The following is a 27,029-nucleotide window of genomic DNA, read 5'->3' on the forward strand; positions in this document are numbered from 1 at the left end:
CAATCTGGCCAAATTTAGTAGAGGACTATGGGATTATTTGTAACTGCCATAACGTCAGCTTTCTTTCATCCTTTCTCTCTCATATTCTGGTGGTTGTAAGAAACTGGTAATTTGCTAGCTAGGGAGTTAACCAGTCCTATGGAAATTTTCAGGTGCACTGAAAATTTGCATTTCTTTTCCCATCCTTCTATACAACAAAAGCAGGGTAAAGAATAGAGTCCTAAGTTCCTTGTATATGTTTAACTTCAATTTCACATCCAGGTTAAAGCTATCCCATGGACCCAAATGTTCCCTTGTGCCAATCACTTTGGAGAATTTTGGATTTCTTTTTTGCAGTGCTATGCATAGCCTTTATCCTCAAACAGAACTGTCTACAGGACTTGTCGATAGACTGTTGAACTGCAGGGAGGTGAAAGAGGCGCCAAATATTGTGACACTCCATGTAACTTCCTTCCCCTATGCGCTCCAGACGCAGCATACTCATATCAGCCCTTACAATGAGATCCACTGGCCTTCTTCATACAGCAATGTAAGATGGATGCTTCGAGATGCTTTTGCAAGCTTTTCATAAGTTATTTTACATTTATATACTTGGTAGAACTTTGGAGGCCCTATGATTTTTGTGGACAAGAATGAAGTTTGCATGGCATCTTTTTTGTTTGTTTGTTTATTTAGTCTGTGACTATTTTTTTTTTTTTAACCCTTGCTTATTCTGTCATTTCTTGCCTTTTTTTTTATTATTATTATTATTCATTTTATATCTCCTATAAACTGTAGTAGCTTTGCGCTTAGTTAGTTAGTCTTTGAGCTACATAAATGGAAAGCACCTGAAAATCATCAACATCTGAAATGTAGGTACATGAATTTTCTGGATATGTGTGCATATTTAACCTGCATAGATCTTCTGTCTGTACTTATGTATATATGGGGAGAGAGTAGAGAGAAAAAGAAACAGGGAAAAATGAAGTCAAACTTCTTTCCTTTCAAAAAAATTAGTTGATTCTTTCTCTCTTTGTTTTAGTATGCATCTGAGTGTATGTATGCTTGTTGGAGAATGTGACTGCAAATATATCAGATAACAGTGATTCAATTGTACATTAATATTTGCTAGCTTTAAATTGGTATTGCTTCCTTTGTTTTAGGGTGTAGATTTATATCATGAGAACAAGAAATACTTTGGACTGTCAGAATTCATTGAATCCACTCTATCTGGCCATAGTATTCCACTGCTTCGGTACGACAGCTCTTTCGAAGCAATGGTCATGGCTTTGGGAAAGAGGTACAGTACACTTCTTGGTCTAATGCAGGAAATTTAGGAAGCGTATTTTTCTAGTGTCTTGAGTTACTAGCTAGAAACCTTTTTTTTCTTTTTTCTCACTGTTCCACAAATCAACTCTGTATACAAGGGCATTTCACTTGTTCATATTTTCTTTAATCTTTTTTTTTGCACATTTCGTGTGTAATCTAACTAGTCTAGGCTGCCTCTTACCATGAACATGCACATTGTTCAGCCTGTTTTAATGTGTGTACTTGGATGGAACCAGTAGCTACTTCTATATTACAATAATCTGAAATTACATTATCAGATTATTATAAGAAATTCAAACACATTCTCACTTTTGTCCAGTATTATCACTTGCTGACCCTGGCTGATTTTGTTGTATTATTTGTGTATACTGCATAAAAGGACCAAAAAGAGAAGGAGGTATATCACTATGTTTGGTACACTTAAGTCAGTGGTAAAAATCTTCTGAGCATCATCACAGTTTGAAAATACACCAACAGTTAAGTTTCCTTGGTCCTTGCAAGACAAGTCTAGAATCACTGCACATGAATGCATGCAACTGTGGATAAACTCTTTGGGATCTATAACAAGAATAAGTCTGGACAAGTAGAATCTTATGAATTCATATTGGTAACTGATAGACTGAGCATGTCCACACAACTTATGGGGCTTGCTACCAGGTGCTGTGGAGCTGTGATCACACACATGAGGTGCATTTCTGAGCAAGCCATAGTTTCTCTTTGTACTGCGCACTCAGGTGTCCTTTTTGTAAAAACCAGAGCACAGGAAGCTCTTACAAATCCATGTTTCTCCCTACTGTAGAATGGGGATTGAGACAGGGTGTGCCTGGGCTGGGAAATATGGAGTGCTCATTGAACGTTACCTATTTATTGAATCTATTGGAAACAAGTTTGGGGCTTTAGTAAGAAAACAAGAGAAAAAAACACCTAAAGATAACATATCATGAGGAATACTGTTCTTGTTGACAAATGCCTTGATTTTGATTGATGGTATTACTGAGTGCATTAGCAAATATTCTGTAATAAATTTTGTAACAGCAGTAAAGTATTGGTTACTTGAAGTGATGAACTTCAAGTAACTTCATTACTGAACTCTTTGCTTATTAAATTTGTACTGAGAAATAGAGAGACAACATCAGTTCTGATTGTGTAATGATGTATTGCAAGAACTATCAAACTGCACTTTGGTGAGAGTCTGTTGTACAGTAAATATGAAGGATTCTTTACAGGACGAAATCTTAAGTTTACTATATTTTGGAGAACGTTAGCTTTTTCACTCTAGTCTTTAATACTTCACTATTTAATTTGCCATTTATTTCAGGTTTCCCAGATTACACAGTGCAGTGATAAGGACTTTTGTCCTCATACAACACTACTCTGCAGCTATGATGGCAGTGTGTGGTCTTTCTCAGATGAAGAATTACACCTCAGTTGAAACTCTGGAAATCACCCAAAACCTAATAAACTCTTCAAGACAATGTCCTAGTGGTCATGGCCTCATGGTAGTGTTGAGAATTCCATGTACCCCGCTGGCTGCAGTGGCATATGAACGTCTGTATAATGTAAGGGAAAGACTAGCCCTTGAAGATAACTTTGAAATAATCTTGGGAAATCCTAATTCTGGAATCACAATAGGGAAGCACTTTGTGGAGCAACTAAAGGTAACTTACAGAATGAAATATACTGGGAAGCTTCATTAGATGGGTAGGTGGGGAGACTTTATTGGTGAGAGTTATGGTTGTAAGCTGAAGTGTGATTCTTATTTGTAAAACTCAAAACTACTGTAAGGAGCATGAGTTTTATCTTTTAGACATCCAATCTGTGATTCCTTTACTCTCCTCACTCTGGTTGTGTTCTGGTTACTCAGTTGAATATTAACTCATGTAGCTAGAACGTGGCTGCCAGCAGTAACCCTCCCAAGCAGCTGAACTGCTTTTATTTATAACAATAGGGAAAACAGCCAAATAAAATTATCACTTTTCTCACAAAGTTATTGTAGTTCAAAAAGATTTTAATCAGTGACCCGTTGAGGTTTATATTATTCTTCTCACCAGCAGATGGCATGAAGGCACCAAATCAGTGATGCCAGCTATGAGTCCTTGAACACCCTGGTATTCACAGAACAGGACTTGCTTTGTGTTTTCTGGACCATGTGTTGTTTCATGGATTCATTTATGTGCTTTAGGTCTAGAGTCTTGGGTCATCTATGTAACAAAAGCCTCTGATATTTCCTTGTTCTTCATAAAATTACCAACATCTGATCATCAAAGCAAAAATGTATATTACACTCTGTACTGTGCCTAATGTGATATGTTAGACAAAATCATTAGAAATCCAGGGCCTAATTCTAATCTTGCTCTGCTATTTGTAACTTTTTTTTTTTGTTTTTTTTTTTTTTTTCTGAAAAAAAAAAGACAAACAACTAGTATTAATTCTGAATCACTTTCTGTTTGTCTTCACAGTCATGCACAACAGTGGTAAATGTACAAATGTCAGAAGCTGAATTGTCTTACTGTTGCTCCTGCTGTGTATTCCTTATCTGTAGTAAGTCAGTCTCACAGCAAAATGTACTGACTGATGTGAGTAAAGTTTTATAGCCTGATGCTAAAGATTCAAATCATATATCTAATTATTGAACTTCTCATGAAGTTACCAGAAGAACTGACAACTTTGGTGAAGAGCAGAAGTTTTCAGAGGGTATTAAGTGAGGGCTGTGGTGTATGCATGTTCAACACTTTCAGCCTCCTGCTATTGCTCTAAGGTCAAAGGGTTTCAATCCTAACTCATTTCCCTCCTTGGACTCAGACACACATACTTTATCTGCCCTAAGAAGCAAGTCTCTGTTTTCTTCTGTCTCCCAAAGCTCATCCTCATCGTCTCATGCACTATATCCACTCTATCTGTGTATGCCCTAGCCTCAGCAGTGTGCAGATGGAGTCGAGACTTTTCAGACCAGAACATACTGTCCCAATTTCCTCAGGCTTATAACAGTCAGACTGCTACCTGAAAGTCTTTAGGAACGGTGAAATCTACCTGTAATTGGCTCTGCTATGTGGCTTACCTTGGTGGAATTTCTATCCATGTACAAATCGATTCATATAATGAATGATAAAATGTATTTTTATCTGTGCCATATCAGTATGTCCAACAGCATATTTTATACAGGTCTGGCAGAAAATTGAAGATGTAGATTGGAGGCCACAGACCTATTTGGAGTTGGAGGGTTTGCCTTGTATATTAATATTTAGTGGTATGGATCCACAGGGGGAGTCTTTGCCACGGTAAGAAGATCTGGTATTTTCTCAGTGGAAGTTTTTTATCCATTGCTTTCCAAATGTTTAAAAATTAACTGTTTAAATGCTCGTGAGAGAAGAAAGCAGATTTCAGTGTCAAGATGTTGCTTTTCCATTTTTATATCACAAATACAAGAAGCTTATTATTAATAACAATCCCCTGCTTATAGAAAGATACAAATAACTTAAAAGTGGTAGGAGAGTTGTCCCACTATACAAGAGAGAGTAAGGATATATTAAAAAAATAAAAATAAAAAATCTATAGCTACTTCAGACACCAAAAGGTAGATGAGACATCTGCAGGATGCTGGCATATGTGCTACAGGACATGTGAAGAGATCCACACCTTCTGGAGTTGAAGCTGGGAGGCAGACAGGATGTCCTGGGGCCACCAAAATAGCACTGCATGGTTTTTTATGTTCAATTGAATCCCATTCTGTGTATTAGGCTTAAAACCCAAATGATACTCTTTTTCTTGTGCTGATGTTAATGTTCAGTGCGCTGAACATTAAGTTAAGCTGCTTAACTGGATTAAGAATAATAAAACTGTGCACACCATAGCGGTAAACCTATTAAGCACCAAAGATATACTGTGCTCTATCTCATCCATAGTTTAAGTATATCATTAAAAAAAATTTCCATTTGGCTGCATCTGGAAAAGAAATAAAGTAGATTACAGTGAGTTTTCATATTACCATATCTGTTTCTCTCCAGATCACTGAGATACTGTGACCTACGTTTAATAAATTCATCTTCTTTGGTAAGGACAACCTTGGAGCAAGAACTTGGTTTGGCAGCATACTTTGTGAGCTCAGAAGTTCACACAGAGAAAGCAGTTATGAACGATGTGTTAGAAAGTGACCCAGAGAAACTAAGCAGCACTGATAACGAAGATGAAGAAATAGCAACAGAAGGTATTGCTAGTAATAATATTAAAAGAAGCTGTAAAATGATTGAGTTGTATTAGAAAATACGAAATTATGTGTGATATCTAGTCAGTAAAGGTTAGCCAGTGTTAGCTTTACTGAGTTACCTCTGCTCCTCACTTTTGCTTTATCTTAGTGAACCACTGTTCTCTCACCCTTCCCTGCCCAGAGAGTGCTGCTGCTGAGGCATTTTAATCTGTCACAATCATGCTTCTGCATGTATTATTTCTCTGCTAATTGGTTCTGTCCTCTCTCCCTCCTTTTTTTTTTTTTTTTTTTTTCCCTCTCTGTGCTTTGCCATCTGGGAAGCAGTGACTTCACAGCAGGGACATCTCCACCAAAACCCCCTCACTGATTCTGCCTAACCTATCCTTACATACTGACAATGTTGAAGATTCCTCCCAAGGGAACTGTTCAAAGTCAAGCTGAATAGTCTCTAGTTTGTAAAGAATTAAACATCATGGCTAGAAGAAATATCTGAATGTAGCAACTTTAAAGTGCTTCTTGAGTACTCCTGAGTGCTGTCCATGAATTCAAATTGAAATGGTAGAGTTGGCGAGTTTATCAGTTTTTAAGAGCTATTAAAACATATCATATGTAAACATACAGTGACTTACCCAGAAAGTGTTTTTTTTAATTTGTGTGGGAATTGATGGATGTTATGAGATACCATTAATTTCTTAACATTTTTTCTTTACTGTTTGTTGTACCTTGCAATTGGGGAAAACTAGGAATTTTAGTTCCTGTAAATTAGTTAAATCTCAAACTACTTGTTTTCATTTCCTTTTTTTTTTTTTTCCTTTAACTAATGAAGAGGAGACCTTGTTACTGTTCATTTATTGAGCTCTTACTCATTGATAGCAAAGAGAGCAGAACAAGCAGAACAGAAATATTTACTTTAATCAAACAAATTCTTTTGATGTACAAATGAAACACCTATGGTCATACTCTGACTGTTTACAATAGAAGCCTGCTTTAAGCGGGATGAATACCTCTGCCCATTTAGTTGAAGAAAGCCAAGATTATATGTGATCTGAGTCAAAGGTGCACTGACATTAGGTACCTAAGTTGTAAGGCTATTTTCCTAGTCCATTAACTATGGTATGCTTCTCAAGGGCTCAATTCAGAGCAGCTGAGAAGATAGACTTATAGCAGTGCTTATGTATCTGTTTATTGTGGTAAAATTGTACAGAAACAAGCATTTTGACATAGAAGCCTAAGCTATGAACATCAAGCAAATATCCTTGGTGGCTGTCTCAATATAGACTGTCATTACCAAAAGCTGAGATGTAATTTGTCCATAGAGTTGTAACGTAAGGGGTAGGAGGTAATTTCATAACGTACCGACAAAGTGGAGCTCATTGTCAGTTGGCTTCCCTGACACTTGATTTGTGAGGAAAGTAAGGCATGGGTTTGAAAGATAAAATGTGGTTGAGACATGCCTGGAAATTGCCAACTACTGGCAGCAGAATTTATTTGTGAGGCTATTGCAGCTCAGTGTAGTTAGATCAGACCGTAGACTAATCCAAAACTGCACAGCAGAAGTAGATACTCTTCACATTGTAAATGGTGTCAGGATGAGGACAAAATCCAGACAAACTTGCGTTCTTTTTGCTGCTTCAATAGCCATAGAAGTTATGTAGCCATAGCTTCTTACAGGCTTATTTAAATCATGTTTTGTTTTTGCTTTCCCCTGCTACCTTTCCTGAAACAGGTTCTACTTCAGAAAAGAGAAGTCCTATGAAAAGAGAAAGATCTCATTCTCACGACTCTGCATCTTCATCTCTCTCTTCAAAGGCTTCCAGTAAGACCTTAAGATTATCTCTGTTAAGTTATTGTTAGGATATGAAAGAGACCTTTTATTCAGCTTGTTAGGGAAAGAATTAAAGTCATAAATCACCAAGCTTTTGGCAAGGCCTATTTTAATAGTGTCGCTAAAGACAGCTTAAAAAACCCACCCTTAAGAATCAGTCTTCTGAACTATAAGAAATAAAATGTTTTGTTGCTTGAAAAGAAATCATAGGTTGGGGTACCTAAAACAGGCACTTTTTTTTAATATGGGAAACCGAGGTATCAGTCCTGAGTTAGTACTGCAATGGCTGACTGTATTCACTGAAGCTATGACAATTTATGAACAAGAAAACATGCCTTACATTAAAAAAAAAAAAAAAAAAAAAAAATCTTTTGAGAATCCGTGGGAGAAAAAAAACAAAAAATACCCATGCTCAGTCCTGTTTGTGGGTTCCTCCCCCTCCTCCCCCCCCCCCCACTCCAGAATGTTCACTCATTAATTTTGCACTATTTGGAATCTTCTTTAGAGGTGGATCATTTTTAAATCTTTGTTTCCTTTCTAATCTGCAAATTGACATAGAAAGCATGAGGCAATGTTGAGAACTACTAGGGCTTTTTGTCAGATAAATTTATTTGCATGCTTTTTATGCCGATAATATTAGGAGAGTTGAGTGAAGTGCAGAATATAAATTGTACCATAACTATAGAGGAGTTGCGATGTCATGCAGCTTTTTAAAAATATGTTGTTTTTGGCCAGTGACAATAAAATCTTTTTGATCTAATTGTAGTTTTCACCATGCTGACATGCATATTTGGCCTGATTTCTTTTCTGCAGACACAATGGTTGTTACAAAAGAAAAATAAAAGCAAAAAAAAACCACACACACACACACACAAACACACCATCACCAAAACAACTTGAAGAAATTTTTATAAACTTTCTCACCACTTGTTTTTCTTTTTTAAAATTGTGCTGTTGTTCAATTCACAGTGTCCATGTGGCCAAAATTTGCCTGTGATTAAGGAAATCTTCCTCTCCTGTTAGTACTTATTTTCCTGTAAGAGCCTGTTAGTACTTATTTTCTTGCATTCCTTTAAACAACAGTTTACATAATTTTATAGTGTTCTTGAGAGATGATGGTATCTGATGAACTCCTGAGTCAAGCAGGGAATGGATGAGGGAAGGAGAGGACAAAACAATCACTGACAGCTTTCCTATGCAAATTCAGTTTTTGTAAAGGTGGTTGCTGCATTGAGACAGATACTCCAAACTAGTCCCATTAATACTTCCTGTATGATTAATTTGAAAGCAGGAGCAGGGGTGAGGTTGCATTACTTGACAGGCACCATATCACAGTGATTTTTCAGTGTTTAACTATGACATTGACTAGATGACATTGTTGCTCTGTATTGAAATAGAATTTTTCTTTTAGTTACAGCATTCTGCAGTGAGTCATCACCTCCTTTCGTAACAGCAGGAGATACAGCCAAATCCCCCCACCTAAGCAACAGCACTGAAGAAACTACAAACAACCATGAAAGGCAGAAGCAGAAGGTAGACAAGGGGGCACAAACAACAGTCAGCAAACACTTATCACCAGTAACAGAACAACTGGATACAAAACAGAACATAAAAAGTGCCCAAGTTTCCATCACCTCCTCATCCTCTTCACCTTTTTCCTCCTCCTCCTCCTTCTCTGCGCCTACTCACAACTCCTTCATCCTACAGACCTCTCAATGCTCCATGACCAAAGCATCAAAACAGCCTCCCATAGTTTTCTTGCCCAAACTGGTTTATGATATTATTACCTCTACAGACAGCAGCGGACTTCCCAAATCATCTTCCCTTTTACCTTATCATTCTGTTATGTGGGCAAGTTCTTTTCGTCCTCTTATGAGTAAGATGATGACTTGCACGGAGCAATCTCTATACTACCGCCAATGGACGGTGCCCAAGCCAACCCATATGGACTACAATAATAGGAATGAGGGCAGAATGGACACCTTTCACCCAAGGAGGCTGCTGCTGAGTGGGCCACCACAGGTGTGTAATAAGAGCAAGGTATTATCATTCATTTATTTTGTTTAATGTTATTCTCTGAAAAAATATACTAGTTAGTATTCATACTTGAAACATTTTTGGTGAAGAGTTAAGTTGCTTATGTTTTATTTTATTTCATTATTTCCTAACTCCCTTCTAATAAAATAGTCTTTCTTTACTGTTTGTTAGTCTAAGTTCAAAGACAATGAAGCTGCAGCAATGTTCATTTTCTGTCAGGCTCTCTCACTTAAAATGCTTTAAAAGATAGTTTTCTCAGAAGATATATTGCATGTATCATTTCAGTTTGCTAAAAATGAATAATCATTTACATTTTGAATAAAGATCAAAGATCTGAACAAAACCACTTATGATCAATCTAAAGATAGTTGAGAGTCTGCAATTAAGGTATTTCTCTGTCTCCACGTGGCAGACAGAAATAGAAGCTGTTGTAAATAACACATGCAAAAAAGTCTGTTCACTAGCAAAGCTGTATTTACAAGATGAGTGGCAGACTCAGAATTTTAAAATTTTATTTCAAAAGATGCGTGGAAATCATGCAATGATCTAAGAAGTTCCTTGCCTTTTAAATTTTCTAATCTCTGAGCAAGGTGGCTCTCAGTTCAATGCGTGTTACATGCTAAAGTTAATATTGTGCCTCTTGTTCTGCTGGAGTACCAAGAAATGAAGCTAACAGTACCAAGCTAGAAAGAGACCCCATGCCTACAGAGAACATATAGACATCCTGGGAACATCAGAAGTCAAAAAGGATAAATCAAAACAAGGCAAAGACCCATGTTTCCTGTTATTCTAACATCAAACGAGATAATTCATCTAAAGATAGTTACTGACTTAACACTCTTCCATGCCAATCCATTTCAAAAATAAAGTATATATTGCTATTTATTAAATGATTTCATTTCATTGTACATCTGAAATTAGGGTTCAGTAAAGTAGGAAGAGCATAAATAGACTTTTCATTTTGGAACTTCCTGCAAATGTTACTGTAATGCATAAAGGATTCCAGAAAGTACTCTGATGAGAAGTTTTACACTACTCTCCATTCCTTTGATTTAAATTATCTGTGTTTGCCTGCCAAAGACTGAGGAATTACATGATCAAGAAAATAAATGTCATACAAAGCTGCAGCACAAAAACGAATACATTCTGGAACAGATTGCCAATTTGCATCTCTAAGAAAAACACAGGCTGTGAAAATTTTTGATAGAATTTTATATGTATACACATCAAAACCCACAAAGATACTATTTCCAGAGACACCCTAAATATCCAGATTTGCTGGTAAGTAAATACAACTTTCGTATTCATTTGATCATAAAGCATTTGGTTTGGGGTCACAAATGCGAACCTGAGGTTCTCAGAAGAGTCATTCAGAAATTTCTGAAAGCATACTACACATCCATGAGAAGAATTTGAGAAGGATTTATTGCTTAACACATATGATATGTGCCGTTTAACTAATTATAATGAGACAGGCAACTTGCTTATTCACTGGCTCCCTACCAGGGTATGGCAATCAATAATCAACACTTTTTGCAACCAGGTGAAACTTTTTTTTTTTTTCCCAAATATGGAATATGTCTCCTATAGACCTTTTATACAGCAGTGAATCTCACCCTTGATATCCCTTTCTTTACATGAAATTTTATCCCTTCTCCAGCTGTTTGCACAATACAGGTTATTTCCTAGTCTGTTAATTAGATCATACAGTTGGATCAGTTCCTGAAGGACACTGTTCACATTTATATCCAGTTTATATTTTCCAGTTCTTTCTGAAGAATATACATGTTTGACACAGAACAAATTCACACACTGATGTCACAATTCACAGTTTAGGGGTATATCTTAATTTAATTAGGTGGGAAAAAGCAGCTTTGCTTATTTTGGTATTTTAACCTCCCAAAGTACTAAAAACACCTGTAAGCTGTAAATGTATGTTGACTGTTTATTGTTTTAAGGTATAACAACAATGGATCTCTTCTAGTGTGTAGTTACAGTAAAATTTACCAAAATAAGAATTTCCCTTCTTTTTTGGGGAATTTTCCTTACTGAAATAAGTTTTGCTCATTTGTGATTGATAGTACTATCATGTTACATGGACTCATGATTAATGCATGAAGAGATATAGGCAGAAAACTGTGGCATCTTAATAAAAGACAATTATTAGACAGTACCTATTGGAGGATTGATAACATCTCAACCAAAGCATTAAAGTTCTTTTTCAAAAATTAGGAAGTAGTTATTTTCTTTATTAGACAGCAATTACTTTATTAAAATTCAAATCAGGAAGCAATTTGTTGGTTAGAATGAAAAAAATATGAAATAAACACGTGAAGAAAATTAGATATATTAGTGAAACAAAATTACATTTCTCACTATTAGGGCAATTGGTAGTAAAGTACACTTACCCTTCACAGAGACATTTTACCCTCTGGACTGGTCAAAATGTTCTATCATAAGGCTACTTTTCATCTATCCACACAGATGATTAAATTCTCAAACACAAGTGATTCTTATCCTGAAAGGTGCCTCCTGACATCATTTAAAATACTAATAAAACAGTGGGCTTAGAAGTTAAGCTATGGTCTGAGTGGATCCTTTGGAATGAAATGATGTTGTAGGCTTTCTGCTGTATCATTCCAATATTTTGTTTTTCGTAGCTTCAAACTGAAAGCAAGTTTGTTATATTGAACCCTTACTGAGTGCTTGGAGTTTCTGCATTATAAGCTGTAGATAAATCCTTAAAAAGAGGATCTTCAAGTTTTGATCTTGCTAAAAACTTAGATACGTTTAGAATTTCCTCTACTCTTATTAAAACCTTATTACAATGGGCTTATATGCCATTCTTCTAATGTAATAAAAGTATTAGGGAAATATTTAATATATCTTTTGTTAGCTGTCTTCTAGCAGAACATAGCAAGTGGAAACAAGGAGAAGAGCCAGCACCATTTGACCAGCTGTCTGTGGACCATCAGCATATTTTCTATGAATCACTACTGGTTTGCAGACCACAGTCTGAAAACCACTGCTGTGGTATGTGAAGAACTGTCTTGCCTGGAAATTAAAACAGAAAAGCCTTATGGAATTATTTCCCCTTTGCCATATTTCTCCAAATGTGAAGACTGAAATCATTTGGTGCTTTCTATCAACATGTAAGAGTAATAAAGTGCTACCAGTGGTCCTGGAACAAGTTAAAAAATTAATTAGCGTTAGACCTGCTACAACAACACTTTTGAATGTCTTTTGTATGAATAAATGTGGAGGCACACATGCAATTTCTCTGACTGGAATCTCTCTGTCTCTGGTTCTTAGACAGTTTGTTTTCAGCTTATCATAGATATTTATGGAAAGTACAGTTCAGTGCTCAAAATCTTTGGATAACTTTTCACTCTCATAGGCACTATGTGTCTTTGACATGCACACAAAAAAGGACCTTCATATCTCTAGAACTTTCTGCAGGAAAATTTTGAATTCATATTCTTTCTTCTTGCTCATGTCCCACAAAACTCTTTGTGAATGAAGAACTGCAGAGTAAACATACTCTTAGTTTCTTATAGGCCAAATCACACCTTGAGTTTAGGATACAAATAGAAACCAAAATACAAAATCTTTGCAGGACCCACAATCCTATCATAAGTTTTCTCAAGATTTGAGATTTTTGTTTATTAATCTTCTGTGATTTTCTTCTTTGGAGTCTTCCTAATTCACTTCCTAATTCTACTTCCGTCTTCCAAATTCACATAGCCAGAAACAAAAGAGTAATAGTTCCATTATTTGAGTATGTCTGGCCCCCAAGTGCCTTATCCTGCTTGCAGGATCTCTTTGCAGATGCCCCATAAAACTGATCCAAAAGAGTGACAGATGAGATGAGAACTCTTCAGAGAGATCTAGAAGCTCTGTTTGTTGACAGCTACTCTGTATTTTCAAACAAGTAAAGACACTTTTTGCATTTCTGTTTTGTCTAGAGATGGTGCATAAAGAAAACAATATTATTAAATTTAAAGTCACATTTACCCATCTGGGTATGCTACAAATTCAAATGTTCAAGGCTCTTCCCTTCTGGAGTAAACACTGATTGTCAATAAAAAATCATTTTTATTTTTTCTTGTTCTCTAAATGAACTGGGGAAAGTGTTCTGTATTACAGCAATTCATTTCTTCAACAGAAAAATGCAGGTAAATGTGCAACTGAGTGGAGTCAAAATATGAATGTTGTCATGTGTTCAGCCTAAGCTTTCTGCTAACAAAAAAAAGATCCTGAAAATGACAGATATTTGCTTGTTTCCACCAGTATTTTTCATACAGTGCTGCAAATATCTAACAGTCCATAAAGCTCACAGTATTGTCTTAGTCAGTTTTTATGTGACAGATAATGAGATGTGATGCACAGAATATCAAAAGTGCACACGTTTTAGTTTCCTGGTTTGGGAGTAGTATTTTAGTTCTGTGGTTTTCAACATTTCCAATTTGTGACCCTACAGATTTGTAAATTTGAGTCAATTGATACCTTTCATCCAAATACCACTTAGAGGTAGCCTGCTGACCCCAGATACATTGTTGAAAACCATTGGTGAAAACGTGTTTCATGAGAGAAAGGAAAAATACATGTACAGAATAAGTTTTAAACAGTTACTGAAGGGGAGAAGTAAGGTTTTCAGCCTGTTGATCTGTTGACAATTCTAAATATATACTTCAAAAAACTTTGGAATTACGGCTGTGTACTTTTGACAATTCGTCTCTCATTTGTTCAAAATTAAGGAGCTCTTAATCTGTCAGGCCACCCAGTGTTTAATGAAAGGATGGTGGGAGGCACTTAAAAAGAGTATGTTCATAATGGCATATAAAGGTAAACTCTGATGTGAGAAAAAATGTAGAAATCATTTTCTAACAGAACAAATTATGATCAAGTTTTCCTCAGATGTGGGAAGATAAAATGTTCTTTGTCTGCTTTATCAATAAATAGCCATCTCAGTGAACCCTAGAGCCTTATTCCAAGGTCAGTAGAAAGAGTCTCATCAGTCTTAAGGGATTTTGTGTGAAAACCTAGACTGGGAGTCACAGACATCTGGTCTGTGGGCCGAGTATAGCCCAATGCCTAATTTCCGCTATTCAGTCATGTTTTTTAATGTGTTACCCCTGGATAACATGGGGTTGTGTGCTCTTGCAAGGTCTACCAAGTGCACCTGAAAGACTTATTTAACCCTCAGCAGGGAACAGGGGACCCTTTTCCACCGTTGGCAAAAAAATGCTTCATGTGCAATCTGATTTATTAAGGGCAACAGACAGTGAACTTTGACAAAATAAATGCTTACTTGCTCTTGCTTCATCTGCAAAGCCTTAAATTAATAAATAAAAAATAAAAAAATCATGGAAAATATTAAATACAATACTATTTTTAATAATTCAACACCATATGCTTCTGACGTGTCCTAGAAGTAATGGCAGTGAAAGCTGGACTTTCAATTCAGTAGTAATGTAGATGTAGTCCAAAATCAGACAGTTCCAGGAGGAGAATGTGCCATAGTGGTCTATATGTTAACCTCACTCTGTATTCTGTGAGAATGGCAGGAGTTTGCTGGTCTCTTTTTGCTCATTGAAACCCCGTATGTTCTGCTCTATGTTAAAATGTAATGGTTTGCAAAGGTGTCTGCTTAGACATGGCATTATTTTCTTGATGTTATCATCAAAAACTTTGTATAGAAGACAGCAATTAATTGAGTAAATAGCTGGCTGTGGCTTGCATCTTTCAGCTAAAAAAAGCTATAAAAGGACAGTGATACAGTTGGGTGTAAGATAAAATACGTATTTTGTGTTGGTAAAAAAGAAAGGTTAAAGCTACAGTCTTAAAGTAATTTTAAAACAGGTTTTTAAATGATAATTTGAAAACAGGGGAAGGAAAATAATATCTTTTTAGCTCAAGAGGTGAAAAAACACATTATTACATATGCCAGGTCCTCCAGGAGTGGATGTGGCCTGCACAAGTTCTCCAACAGAGGTATGACACTGTTATTCAGAATAGTCAATGTACTTCAACAGCAGTCAGTGTGCTGATGAATTGTACGACAGGGTTGAAGTAACTCTTTAGCTATCTTGTATATAAAGGAGTAATTTTTGGAAGATTTTTTGAGCTTATATGGATTTTTAGAAGTTCACTGCCAATGTAGCAACTATAGAAGAAAGAGAGAAAATTCTAGCTTGTTAGATTTGACCTGTGATATAAAATGCATTTTCCAAACTAATTTCCTGCAGAGAGAGCACAGAAATGTTGGACATTTAAGCGTGTCATTTTGGCTTATCAATTTACAAGTGTAGGGATATGCAAACACCAAATGTTTCACTGCAGGTGCAATTTCCAGATGAAAATGAAAGTTTTCTTTTGTGTTTTCTGATTTATATATTTACAGATAGGGAAAACGGGTGCCTATCTGCAGTTCCTCAGTATTTTGTCCAGAATGCTGATCAGACTGACAGAAGTGGATGTCTATGATGAGGAAGAAATCAACATTAGTAAGTTCTTGTTATAAAAATATTTGCTTTTGGAAAGTGTAGTCATTTGTTATGTTAATTCAAGAAGTAATTTGCATACATATTTGATGCTGTTCACCTTTGTAATTGATTTACGTTATTGAAATATTTTATACTGTCCATTTTACTCGTTAGATCCTTCATCCTCTTGACAAGGGTAGAAAAGTATTTAATTGGACTAGTGCTCTTTTTTACCTGTTTCAAAAAAAAAGGCCTGATTTCAGAGCACATTCTCTTTGACTGCTCTAGGCTTATCCCTAGAAGGTGTAGCAAGCTTTAACTCTGCACTGGACTTAATACTGCGATTTCTGAAGCAAGGTTTATTTTCTTTAATGGGAATAAAGTATCTTTCCTCAACTGAGTTCACAAATGTGGTGTGGAAATACTGCAAATGTCTGGATCCAGGTAGATCAGACTTACTAGGACCTTGACATTGTTTTCATTATCATTCCACCAACCGTTCTAATAAGATTATCAAGGTATTAAAGTGAAAAGAAACGTTTAAAAGCCAGAATTTTCTTGAGGTATGAGGTTTGTTTGTTCAAAGGTACACATCTTTATGCATAATAATATTGCTTCATCAGAATGATGAAATTAAAAAAAAAAAAAGATTTAAGAATTGTAAGCATAACAAAACCTTCTATAACAGTATAAAGAATGTTTAAAATTGTAATTCCATGAATTTTTATTTTTCAATAATACCATAGACTTAAAAGAAGAATCTGATCAATGCTACCATCAACCTGGAGATGCATGGCCAGATCTGGAGACATTTAAGAAGATCCCTTTCAACTACACTATCCATGACCCTAAATATGAAGATGCAAGTCTGATTTGTTCCAAGCTTCAGACAATAAACAGTGAAGGTTAGAATTTGAAAAATCTATAATGGTGCACATGTATGTATTCATTTGGTTTTAAAGTGAGAATTCTGTTGATTTTGAACAGAATGAAATCAGAATTGCACTTGACTACATGTAGGTAATAATGGAAAGAGATCTGTAGTTTGTTAGATGAAACACCAGAGTACGAGACTTATCAATAGTTTATAGAATATTAAATGGGTAGTGTCTCATTGAAAAATTTCTGATCCCTCAAAAATAATTGCATATTGGAATGTTTTTATGTAGTAACATTGTCTTGTTTTAGCAATGCAGTGCCATGCATTAGTTATGTACTTAAATTTGTGTTCTTAAAAGTGTTTATAGGTTTATTTAGTTTAGGTTCTGGAAATGGTGAAATGCATCTAGATTCCTGGAGTACTGAGGTGTGATTTAGTCCTCTGGACACCCTTAAAAATATTTCATGAGAAATAAGCTCTTCTAAAGTAAAATTTATCTCATGATAAAGTATACATGTAAGGTAGGTCAGGTCAGTTAGAGGCTAGATGTGTCTGTTGCTTTCTGTGGGCCATAATACTCTTACAGGCAAATTAATAAATGAAAATGTCTATGGTCAGGTGAAATAAATCTCTTACTATGGTCCTGTACATAAGACAGCTGGACATACACAGGCCCATGAGACTGGGTAGGATGCATCCAAGCACAACAATGGAGCTGGCCAACATCCAGCTCCTGTTGTCTATCATCTTTAGGTTTCCTGATGACTGGGAAGAAGTAAATACCATGCCTTTCCTCTACAGAACTAGAAGGAAGATTGAAGAAAATACACCCTAGTCAACCTATCCTCAGTCCCCCAAACAATTATGGAACAAACCTTCCTGCAAGTCATGTCCAGACTCCCACCCTGTGATCACCCTTGTGGCCAAATACTTATGCATGGTAATAATCAGGGACTCAGTAGGGCAAATGCTGTTTGAGATTGCGATTTATAACCTGGTAAAAGGGACAGAATGCAATTTTAGCAAGTTCATGGATGATGCCAAGCTGGGGGAGCAGTCAATATGCTGGAAGACAGCACAGACTTTCAGAGAGCATGACAGGCTGAAGAAATTGGTTCACAGGAACCTCACACAGTTCAACAAAGGCAAATACAAAATCCTGCACTTGGGGTGGAATAACCCTCTGTACCTGTACAGGAATGGGACTATCTGTATAGAAAGCAGCTTTGAGGAAAGTAACCTTCTGATCCTCTAGACAGCAATTTGAACGAGTCACCAGTTCTCCATTGAGTTATTGGTTTACTAAACCAACCGACTACAAATCTAGCAAGCAACTCAAAGAAAGTGATTATTCCTCTATGCCTTGCATTTGTAAGACCACATCTGGAGTATTGTGTCAAGCTTTGGGCTTCCCAATACGAGAAAGGCTTTGCCATACAGAAGTGTGTCTAGTGGGTAGCAACCAAGGTGGATAGAAGCCTGAAGCACATGATGTACATAGAAAAGCAGAGAGAATGGGGTTTGTTAAGTCTGGAAAAGTCTCACAGGACCATTTGATTACTGCTTCATAATGGGAACTTGTATTCACAAACTAATATAGAAACACAGTGTAAGGACAAGCGACAATACACACAAGGTGCAACATGGGAAAATACAAGCAGGGAGTATGAAAAATACTTCCAGAATAAGAGTGATCAAGCTCTGGAGCAAGTTGCCCAGGCAGACTGTGGAAAATCTATACTTAGTGATTTTTAAAATTGATAGGACAAGAGCAGCCTGATTTGATGCTGGAAATTTGAATGAAGTGTTTGGCCAGATGACAGACATAACATAAGCCCTTTTCAACAGAAATGGTTCCCATTTAAAGGCTGCATGAAGCTCATGTAATCATGGTCTCAACTCTGCATAGGTAGGTGTTCTCATCGTAGGTTATCATTAAATCTCATCTTCCGTCTCCCACAAGAGAAAACTTTTTATTTAATGTGGTTATACATTAAAAAGCAACATCAGTAAGTTTATTGAGTTCATTTCACTTAATTACTGTGATGTCCATCACAGAACTGCAGATGTCTGTCTTAAGACCCTTTTTTTACTATTTTTTAATTTTCAAAGTGTTCAACTAGTAATAACAGCAACAGCAATATTAATTTTAATAATCTAGATTTGCTTATGCCTCAGCTTTATGTACATTTGTACAGAATTACCATAATCATGAACTTGCAGATACATCTTTTTAGTGCACTTTGGTGTATGCATTAATTTGTAAAACACATCAGAATAAATTCCTATTTTGTTTTGTGTGTATTTACTCATGCTATTTTTCCTAGAAGATACGGTGATAGAAACAGTCTGTCACAAGGGAATACATTCTGGACTTGAATATATGTTACATATATGTTGTTTCTTTTTTTAATAGATAGATCAATGAGCAGGAGACAGGAGGATATGTATACACGTCGTCAAACAACTAGAATGAGATTATCCAAGTATGCAGCATATAACACCTATCATCACTGTGAACAGTGCCATCAGTATATGGGTTTCAATCCCAGGTACCAGGTAAAGATTTCCAGATGCTGCTCTTCAGAACAAAAGCTGATACAGAGACTGAACCCAGTTTTGTGTTCATTCACTGTATTTGAATTAGCTTACAAAATGTATCTATGTATTAAAAACAAAGAAAGAGCTGATTGAAAGATTTTGTTATTTCTTGGGGTTTGCCTGCCTTGACCAGACTGCAGATATGGGTACTTCACAGGACTGTTCCTCATCTCATTTACACTAACTTGTTTCAGTGTTGTTATGAGCAGTCTACATGTATAATATCAGTGAAAAGTGCTCTCCCAGTAAACTTTTCCACTGGGATTTGCTTACATTTTGATCTCAGTTACCACAAAAGATGTCACTTCTGAAACTGCAGTATTGCGGTATATGTTTTATAAATGGCATGTACGTTGTTATTACTCAGTGTGACCCTCCAATTTCCTGCTTATTAGCTTGTGAGGAAGAATGTATTAGTGATGTCAATACTGTTTTTTATGGGTCAGATAGCATTTCTGTAAGCAGAAAGTGAAGTGGACTGTAAGCATTAGTACTGTCTACATACAAAGCTGAAACAATGGTTTCAAAAGAGGGTGCCACAACTTTTTTTTTTTTTTTTTCTCACTGTAATATATCATAGGGGGAATTGATTAACATATAGTGAATTGTTAGGTAAAATATAGTGCAATACATTAAGTGATTGTTATGTGTTTGGTAATATGAATGTGTATTAAACACAGCAAGACCTTGTAGGAAATGTTTGAGTCTAACCATTTGAATTATATATTTTTTTTTTCCTCCATTATCAGCTTTATGAATCTACTCTGCATGCATTTGCCTTTTCCTATTCCATGCTGGGAGAAGAGATCCAGCTGCATTTTATCATTCCAAAGTCAAAGGAACATCATTTTGTCTTTAGCCAACCAGGAAGACAACTGGAAAGCATGCGGCTACCACTAGTCACAGATAAGGTAGATGGATTTTATTTTTATGTCCATGTATGGGAGAGCAACATGACCAATTTTTAAATTTGTTAAAATAGGATTCTTTATACTTCTGGTCCTGCTATCAAGAGATAATAAGGATGTCCTGACACTAAGCTTGTATTTTCTGCCAGAAAGGGAGACATGAAGCAAAGCTGTCAAACAGCTAATAAATTATTTCTTTTGCTCATTGCCAAGGCTGATCCTTCAGTACATACATTCTTAATCTGGGGCAAAAGTTCTTTGGTTATGAGTTTAAGATGTTAAAGTGGGAATGGTTTCAGCAATGAGCCTCAGACATGGTTTCAATTATTAAACAGTTTACTGTAAAGAAGCATTTTTTTGTTGTTGGTGTAGAAGATGACAGTAGATTATCTATTCTATTCTGCATAAATGCTTAAATGCTGTCATAAAAAAGCAAGGCTTTCAAAGAATCTTTGTCATGGCTTTAAAACTGTACAAAGAATTGCAGGGTGCTCTTGCAGAAAACACTTTATATGATCATCCATCTGACAGGCTATGCAATCTTGAATGCTGGCCTTTACAGAGACTCCTAATATCTATGCTTATGATGAAGCTCTGAATGGTTCAGGCCACACTGCCTGGATTATTGAAACAATTTGTGGAACAATAGTAAGTGGTAGCACTTCTATATTTGAGAAAATAAGCTGCTTCCAATAAATGATAATCAATCAATATGACCCCCCAGTTTGGGCATTTATGCCCAGCTCAAGATTGAAATGGGAGACCCCAACCAGCAACCGAGTCACAACTGTACAGTGTAAGAATGAAACTTCAGTAAGCCTGTGCTTGGCTAGGTAATTGGAACTGTGCATTGGGTCCTTGTGGATTCTTTTCTTGCTTCTGCTAGTGGCTTGCTCTAAGAGTTTGCCAAAACTGTTTATTCTTTCTTTGCTTCTTTATTCATCTGTTCCAAAATGGTGCCTTCAATCTTTCTGCAAGCTTGAAAAGTGCTATGATCTAGATTGCAACCTAGATTATGAAACCATTACAATATATATATTTTTTTCTCAATGTGTTTTAACTTCTCCGTTGTAGAACTCCATGGGCATCAAACACACCATGTAGTACTTTGGCAGTTTTAAATCTGGTCTGCTTAATTGTGAGGACTTTGGAGAGTCTCTGTGAAGAAGCACACATTCATTCTGCGTCCTTAATGGTCTTAGTAGGGACCAGGCTGAAATCAGTTGCCCTGACTGGAATAGTCCTGGAAGTCTGTAGAAACAGGCCTCTAAGGAGCTGTACTATCAAACTTGAAGGTATCTAGTGAGTTTAAATGCATTCAAGTTTGGATGATAGCCAGTCATAAGACTTGTATTGCAGTTTTGGACTAAGATGTTTCATACCTTCTCATGTCATATGGACCTGAATCCTTCTCCAGATCTAACCTCAAGGTCCATGTGCATTTGTCAGGTCAAGTTTTTAACAATACTGTCCAGTTCACCACACTCTCAACGGTCAAATAAGTTAATAGAAGGAGTTCTCTTTTTTTCCAACTTGTGCTTATTTCCCTATTAAGCTAGTTTAAAATGTAAAAATGCAGTGTCACTGAATCTGACTTACTCTGCTGACAGATTTGGTTCTCCTTGTTTAAACATCATCTGGCTTAATATAGAAATTCACATTTCCATTTATTTACAGAATGAAGATTACATAAAAAGCCCCACTTTTACTCCCACCACTGGGCGTCATGAACATGGACTTTTCAATTTATACCATGCAATGGATGGAGCCAGTCATTTGCACGTTTTAGTTGTCAAGGAATATGAAATGGCTATATATAAGAAGTACTGGCCCAACCACATCATGCTTGTTCTTCCAAGCATTTTCAACAGTGCAGGAGTAGGTAAGTATAGCCAAAAGTTTTAACAAATGAGAACACATGATCTGGGCCCTTGAGGTGGTGTTATTCATCATTGAAATGGAGGTATACATTATATACATCATATTATATGCAGAGCTACTATATCTGCTCTCATGACCTGGTTTTTCTTTGAAGACAATGTGTCACAGTCTCGGGTGCCATTCACTTAATCCTGGTCACCTAGGAAAAGCTAGATGACTCATATATAGAAATATTTACTTTTCACTACTGATTTTAAATGGAAACAGAGATGGTTAATTCAGATGGAGTTACCTCCTCTTTTTTTTTTTATTTATTTTTGTTATTTTTATTTTTGGAAGTAAATTGTGTGCTATCTCCAGAAGCCTGTGTCACTGCTAGTTCTGTGTGGATATCTCAGGTAGCGTGGGGAGCCTCAAATATCACTAGATGCTTCTGTTTATTCAACTGAGTCATGCTCAGGCTTATTGGTAGAGGAGGGAACTACAGGATCTCACAGAAGTGGATCATGTCAATTTATAAGGCTGGAAGCCCTCTACTACAGTCTCAGTGTGTAGAGGAGAACAGAGATGGGGGAAGATTAGTAAGCATGCTGATCATGTGCATCTCGTAGGTAGATTCTGTGAAATATTCAGCACTTTGATTTACTGCTTGAACAATTTATAGACAGCAGTAGTGACAAGCATTCAGAATTGACAGTCAAGGTAAGTTGTTCCTATGTTGTTCAGCTAGTTAAGCATTTCTAGATGTTCCTACTCAGATATGATAGTGGAGGCAAATATCTGTTATTTATATATATATTCATATATATATAAATCTGTAAGGTGTTAAAAGAATTGGTGACTAAACCCTTGAGACATTAACAAATCTTTACCACAGAAGTAAAGGCTTAATTTTGTGTGCTTCCCAGTGAGGTTCTGTAAGTCACTTACAGCAAGTGACATGGGAGATTGGCTCCAGGGAGTGTTAGGGTGTTAAAATCTTCACAGTGAGTCATACCCTGGGCTGCAGAAATGTTCTCTTCAAGAGTTTTCCAAGCTAAAAGCAAACAATTTCTGTCCCTATTTCTGATCATATGGTTTATTCCCTTGGTTTCAGGTGCTGCACACTTCCTGATAAAAGAGTTGTCTTATCATAACTTGGAGCTAGAACGAAATCGGCAGGAGGAGCTGGGGATAAAACCCCAGGATATTTGGCCTTTCATTGTCATTTCAGATGACTCCTGTGTTATGTGGAATGCAGTAGAAGTTGATTGTTCAGGAGACAGGAAAAGGTAAATAGAGGAACACAGGCTTTTTCAGCTGATCTCTTTTAAGCTTTCACTGCATATCAGTTTTGAAATTACATGTTTGATATACTTTTACCCTGTACAAGTACGGAATAATATTTGCCTAATGAAACAAGTGTTTTCCTTAGATATTTGGCTTTGCATAGCACAATGTTTAGTGCCTGCTTTTCATTCCTGTCCCCTGAGGATTTAAGTGCCTTGCAGCCTTTGCTGTATAGTATATCACTGGTTCAAACTAGAATAACTTGGACTGCAAATTTCAAGTTCTTTAAACAATCCCTGATACACTGGGAAAATAAAGGCAATCAAATTTACATTTTTGTCAGATTTTTTCCAAGGAAGCTAAAAGATATTTCTGTGAAAATTGGGCATCTAATTTCCTAGTCTGTGTGTCTCTTTCATTATTTCCCCAAATTCCCAAACAAATGTTTTTATTTTCATTGCTTTAGAATATTATTTGTACTTGGTATTTCTGTCTACTCCCATAACAGTGTTATTCAGGATTTATAGCAAACCTTGAAAGAGAACTAAAGTCAGTGAAAGCTTTGGTATTTATGGACTTGAATGGTAGGCTAGGAGGATCTTATGCTTTGCTCTTGAGTTATAGCACAAAGTCAGCAACCCTTGAGTGGTCATTTGGAACCTTATCCAGATAACTTGAAAAGTTTACAAACCTGAGTAAATATTTTGCAAGATTTAAGATAAATTTCAAACCTAGTATATCAGTCCCCAGTGCATAAGTACTAGTTAATTGTAAGTTTTCACTCTATCCTGGAGTGAGAGGTGAAACATTGCAATAAAGTAAGACAACACTGAAGTTATCTACTTGATGCTCATAACTACTTTTGACTGTTGAGAACTGTTGTTCACATAACTAAGATTCTGATTATTCTCTATATACTTTAACACATTTTCCTAATTATTATAGTGACTATACATGGACTGAAAGGAATGTTTCCTTGAAGCAAATTCTGCAACGTATTGAAGCAACCCCCAATGTCACTCACTATGCCTTAATTGGGATGAGAAAATGGTCTAGTAAAGCAAACAGTACTGAGTTCAAGGAGCCATTCTCCTGTTGCCATGTACATGATTTCATTATGCTAAATGTTGATCTGACACAGAATGTACAGTACAATCAGAACAGGTAAGTGAATAAATAGCATCTTTCAAAAGACATAACGAACCAAATAAAAGAAGTTTTACAAATAATCTTGTTGGCTTTTGGGGGAAGTTGTTAATGGGAAGCAAGGAGATTTTCTTATTGAAGGTTCAAATTCTTTCCAAATTACCATCAGTTCGTAAAAGACATTAATCTCTATAGTTTCAAATAGTTTCAAATATAGGTTTTAGGTTGGATGTTAGGAAGAACCTTACTGAAAGGGTTGTTAGACATTGAAACAGGCTGCCCAGGGAAGAGGTGGAGTCACCATCCCTGGAGGTCTTTAAAAGACGTTTAGATGTAGAGCTTAAGGATATGGTTTAGTGGAGGACTGTTAGTGTTAGGTCAGAGGTTGGACTCGGTGATCCTGAGGTCTCTTCCAACCTAGAAATTCTGTGATTCTGTGAAATAAGCAGTCATATTTGAGTTACAGAGTAAATGCATTCAGTAGTGTGCCCTGTAGTGCAAGTCCCCCGGGTGTCTAGTTCAAGTGGCCTTCTGGTAAACACCATATGTCTGGATAGTACAAAACCAAGTCTTGTTCTGACATGGAACTGAGGTATAGTTGGGCTTTTTATACTGAGCAGCACAACACAGAACACAACAAAGGACAAATTTCCTTACTGTGAAGGTGGTCAAACACTGGAAGAAGATTCCTTGCAGGATGGTTGATGCCCCATGGCTGTCAGTGTTCAAGAGACATTTGGATAATGCCCTCAATAATTTTCTTTAACTTTTGGTCAGCCCTGAAGTGATCAGGCAGTTGTACTGTATGATCCTTGAAGGCCCATTCCAACTTAATTGTTCCGTTCCATTTCATTCTGTTCCATTCAATTCTGTTCCGTTCTGTTCTGCTCCATTCTGTTCTGTTCTATTCTAAACATTGGAACATACTACATGTATGCTCATCAACAAATTCAGAAGGAGTAAATGAACGTCATTAACATCAGTGGTTTTTCTTATGTTCTACTGTCTCTGATTTCCCATTTTTTTCCCATTTATTATTTCACATAGAGTATTTCAGATTAAAATACTGCCATACACAGTATCACCACAGTTGCCAGAATTGTATTCACTAAATATATAATCTCACAGAAATTCACTGATTTATGTGAAAGAAATATTTTTTGTTCCTGTTTCTGAGGGACAAGCATTTATCACAACAGAATGAAGTAGCTATTGCTAAAGGTGGGAGTCACTTGTCTAAAGTGAGACTTTGGCACCTCTGGATGTGTCCACATAGGGCTGTCAGGTATGACATGAAATCTAAGACACTTATTTTTCTGTGAGCTATTTCGGATAGCCCAAGTCATCTAAAATGGCACTGAGTACCTAGACTTGAATAACCAAACCCCGCTGTATTTCTCAGTAAAACTGTCTCAGGAAGATGAAGTCCAAATTTATTTGTAACTGTGGGAAGCGCTTTTGCTTCTTTTAGTCTGGCTAAACAGATGACCTAAATTTTTATAATGACCAGTCTGACACTTTAAAAGAACATTTTAAATTTGCTCCCATCCATATTCTGGCACAGAGTTGTGCTCCCACACTGTCTAGCTGTATTATCTTATGAAGCAATATGAAGGGCTAATGGAGAGAATGTCAGTGCAATAAAACACAATGACACGAGTACAGGCAGCAATGCTAAAATGTCTGGAACGCGAGACCAAGCCACCCATTTCCTGTCTGTGTCTCTAATCCATGAGTGGCTCACCATAATGCTGTATGGGGGTGCTGTTAAGGCCAAAGCATTACATGACATGCCGAGCTGAGCTGGCAAAGAAAAAGGTATGTCTTAAAACACAGAGGCACTGACAGTCAGGGATAACAAGTATCCACATAGAGCAAAGAGAAGGTTTTCAAAACATATAATTAAATATCAATGTTCTCACTAATGCTCACTGTTGCAGTAATGGTTTAGCTCTCATAAATCCAAGCCCTGGATGTTAATCCCACAGTTCTGCATATCATCCTGTTTCCTGTGTAATATCTACTTTAAAATGGAGAACTGAGTCTGAATTTCCCAAAGGCCAGAGGATTTGCATGTAGTCAGCTCTAGAAGTTTACCTTCTGTTCCATTTTATTTCTGAAGTGGGCCAAATTTAGCTCAAGGATGTTTGGCCTCATTCTGTGTGCTTTATTCCTATGTCTCAGCAGTTCTGTTGGACTATGAAAAGAGAAATTGTCTTAAAATAAATTTGTCTCTAATGTAGAATGACATTATTTCTGTAGAGGACTATATAAACCACCACCAACAACAACACATATTTGTATTCTAAAGGAAAAAATAAGTAATCAGACCTCTTTGAATTTAATAGATCAAATGTACATCATCCATGTCCTTGTAAGTCAAAGGAGTTAATTTTCTTGACCTTATTTGGGATAGTAATTTGTGTATCTTTTTTCTATGACTGCATTACTGTACGATGAGGCAAATAAAATAACTCCTAGGTCT

The 27,029-nt window shown here is 36.5% G+C and overlaps 1 protein-coding gene across 4 annotated transcripts in view; it reads left to right on the forward strand.

The window, feature by feature from the left end:
• GREB1 (growth regulating estrogen receptor binding 1) overlaps positions 1 to 27,029 on the forward strand; it is a 95,284-nt gene that overhangs the window by 61,863 nt on the left and 6,392 nt on the right. For 2 of the 4 annotated variants that reach the window (XM_027455240.3, XM_072036438.1), the window contains exons 16-29: positions 337 to 529; positions 1,143 to 1,279; positions 2,627 to 2,966; positions 4,471 to 4,586; positions 5,313 to 5,512; positions 7,239 to 7,328; positions 8,749 to 9,377; positions 15,778 to 15,880; positions 16,606 to 16,764; positions 19,156 to 19,298; positions 20,090 to 20,251; positions 21,926 to 22,130; positions 23,226 to 23,400; positions 24,344 to 24,562. In XM_027455240.3, coding sequence (XP_027311041.2) covers positions 337 to 529; positions 1,143 to 1,279; positions 2,627 to 2,966; positions 4,471 to 4,586; positions 5,313 to 5,512; positions 7,239 to 7,328; positions 8,749 to 9,377; positions 15,778 to 15,880; positions 16,606 to 16,764; positions 19,156 to 19,298; positions 20,090 to 20,251; positions 21,926 to 22,130; positions 23,226 to 23,400; positions 24,344 to 24,562 — 2,871 coding nt within the window. Of the gene's footprint in view, positions 1 to 336; positions 530 to 1,142; positions 1,280 to 2,626; positions 2,967 to 4,470; positions 4,587 to 5,312; positions 5,513 to 7,238; positions 7,329 to 8,748; positions 9,378 to 12,270; positions 12,408 to 15,777; positions 15,881 to 16,605; positions 16,765 to 19,155; positions 19,299 to 20,089; positions 20,252 to 21,925; positions 22,131 to 23,225; positions 23,401 to 24,343; positions 24,563 to 27,029 lie in introns of those variants that run through there. The other 2 variants (XM_027455242.3, XR_011808571.1) reach the window with 2 other exon arrangements.

This window comes from Anas platyrhynchos, chromosome 3 (assembly GCF_047663525.1).
Source record: "Anas platyrhynchos isolate ZD024472 breed Pekin duck chromosome 3, IASCAAS_PekinDuck_T2T, whole genome shotgun sequence".
NCBI classification, from domain to species: domain Eukaryota; kingdom Metazoa; phylum Chordata; class Aves; order Anseriformes; family Anatidae; genus Anas; species Anas platyrhynchos.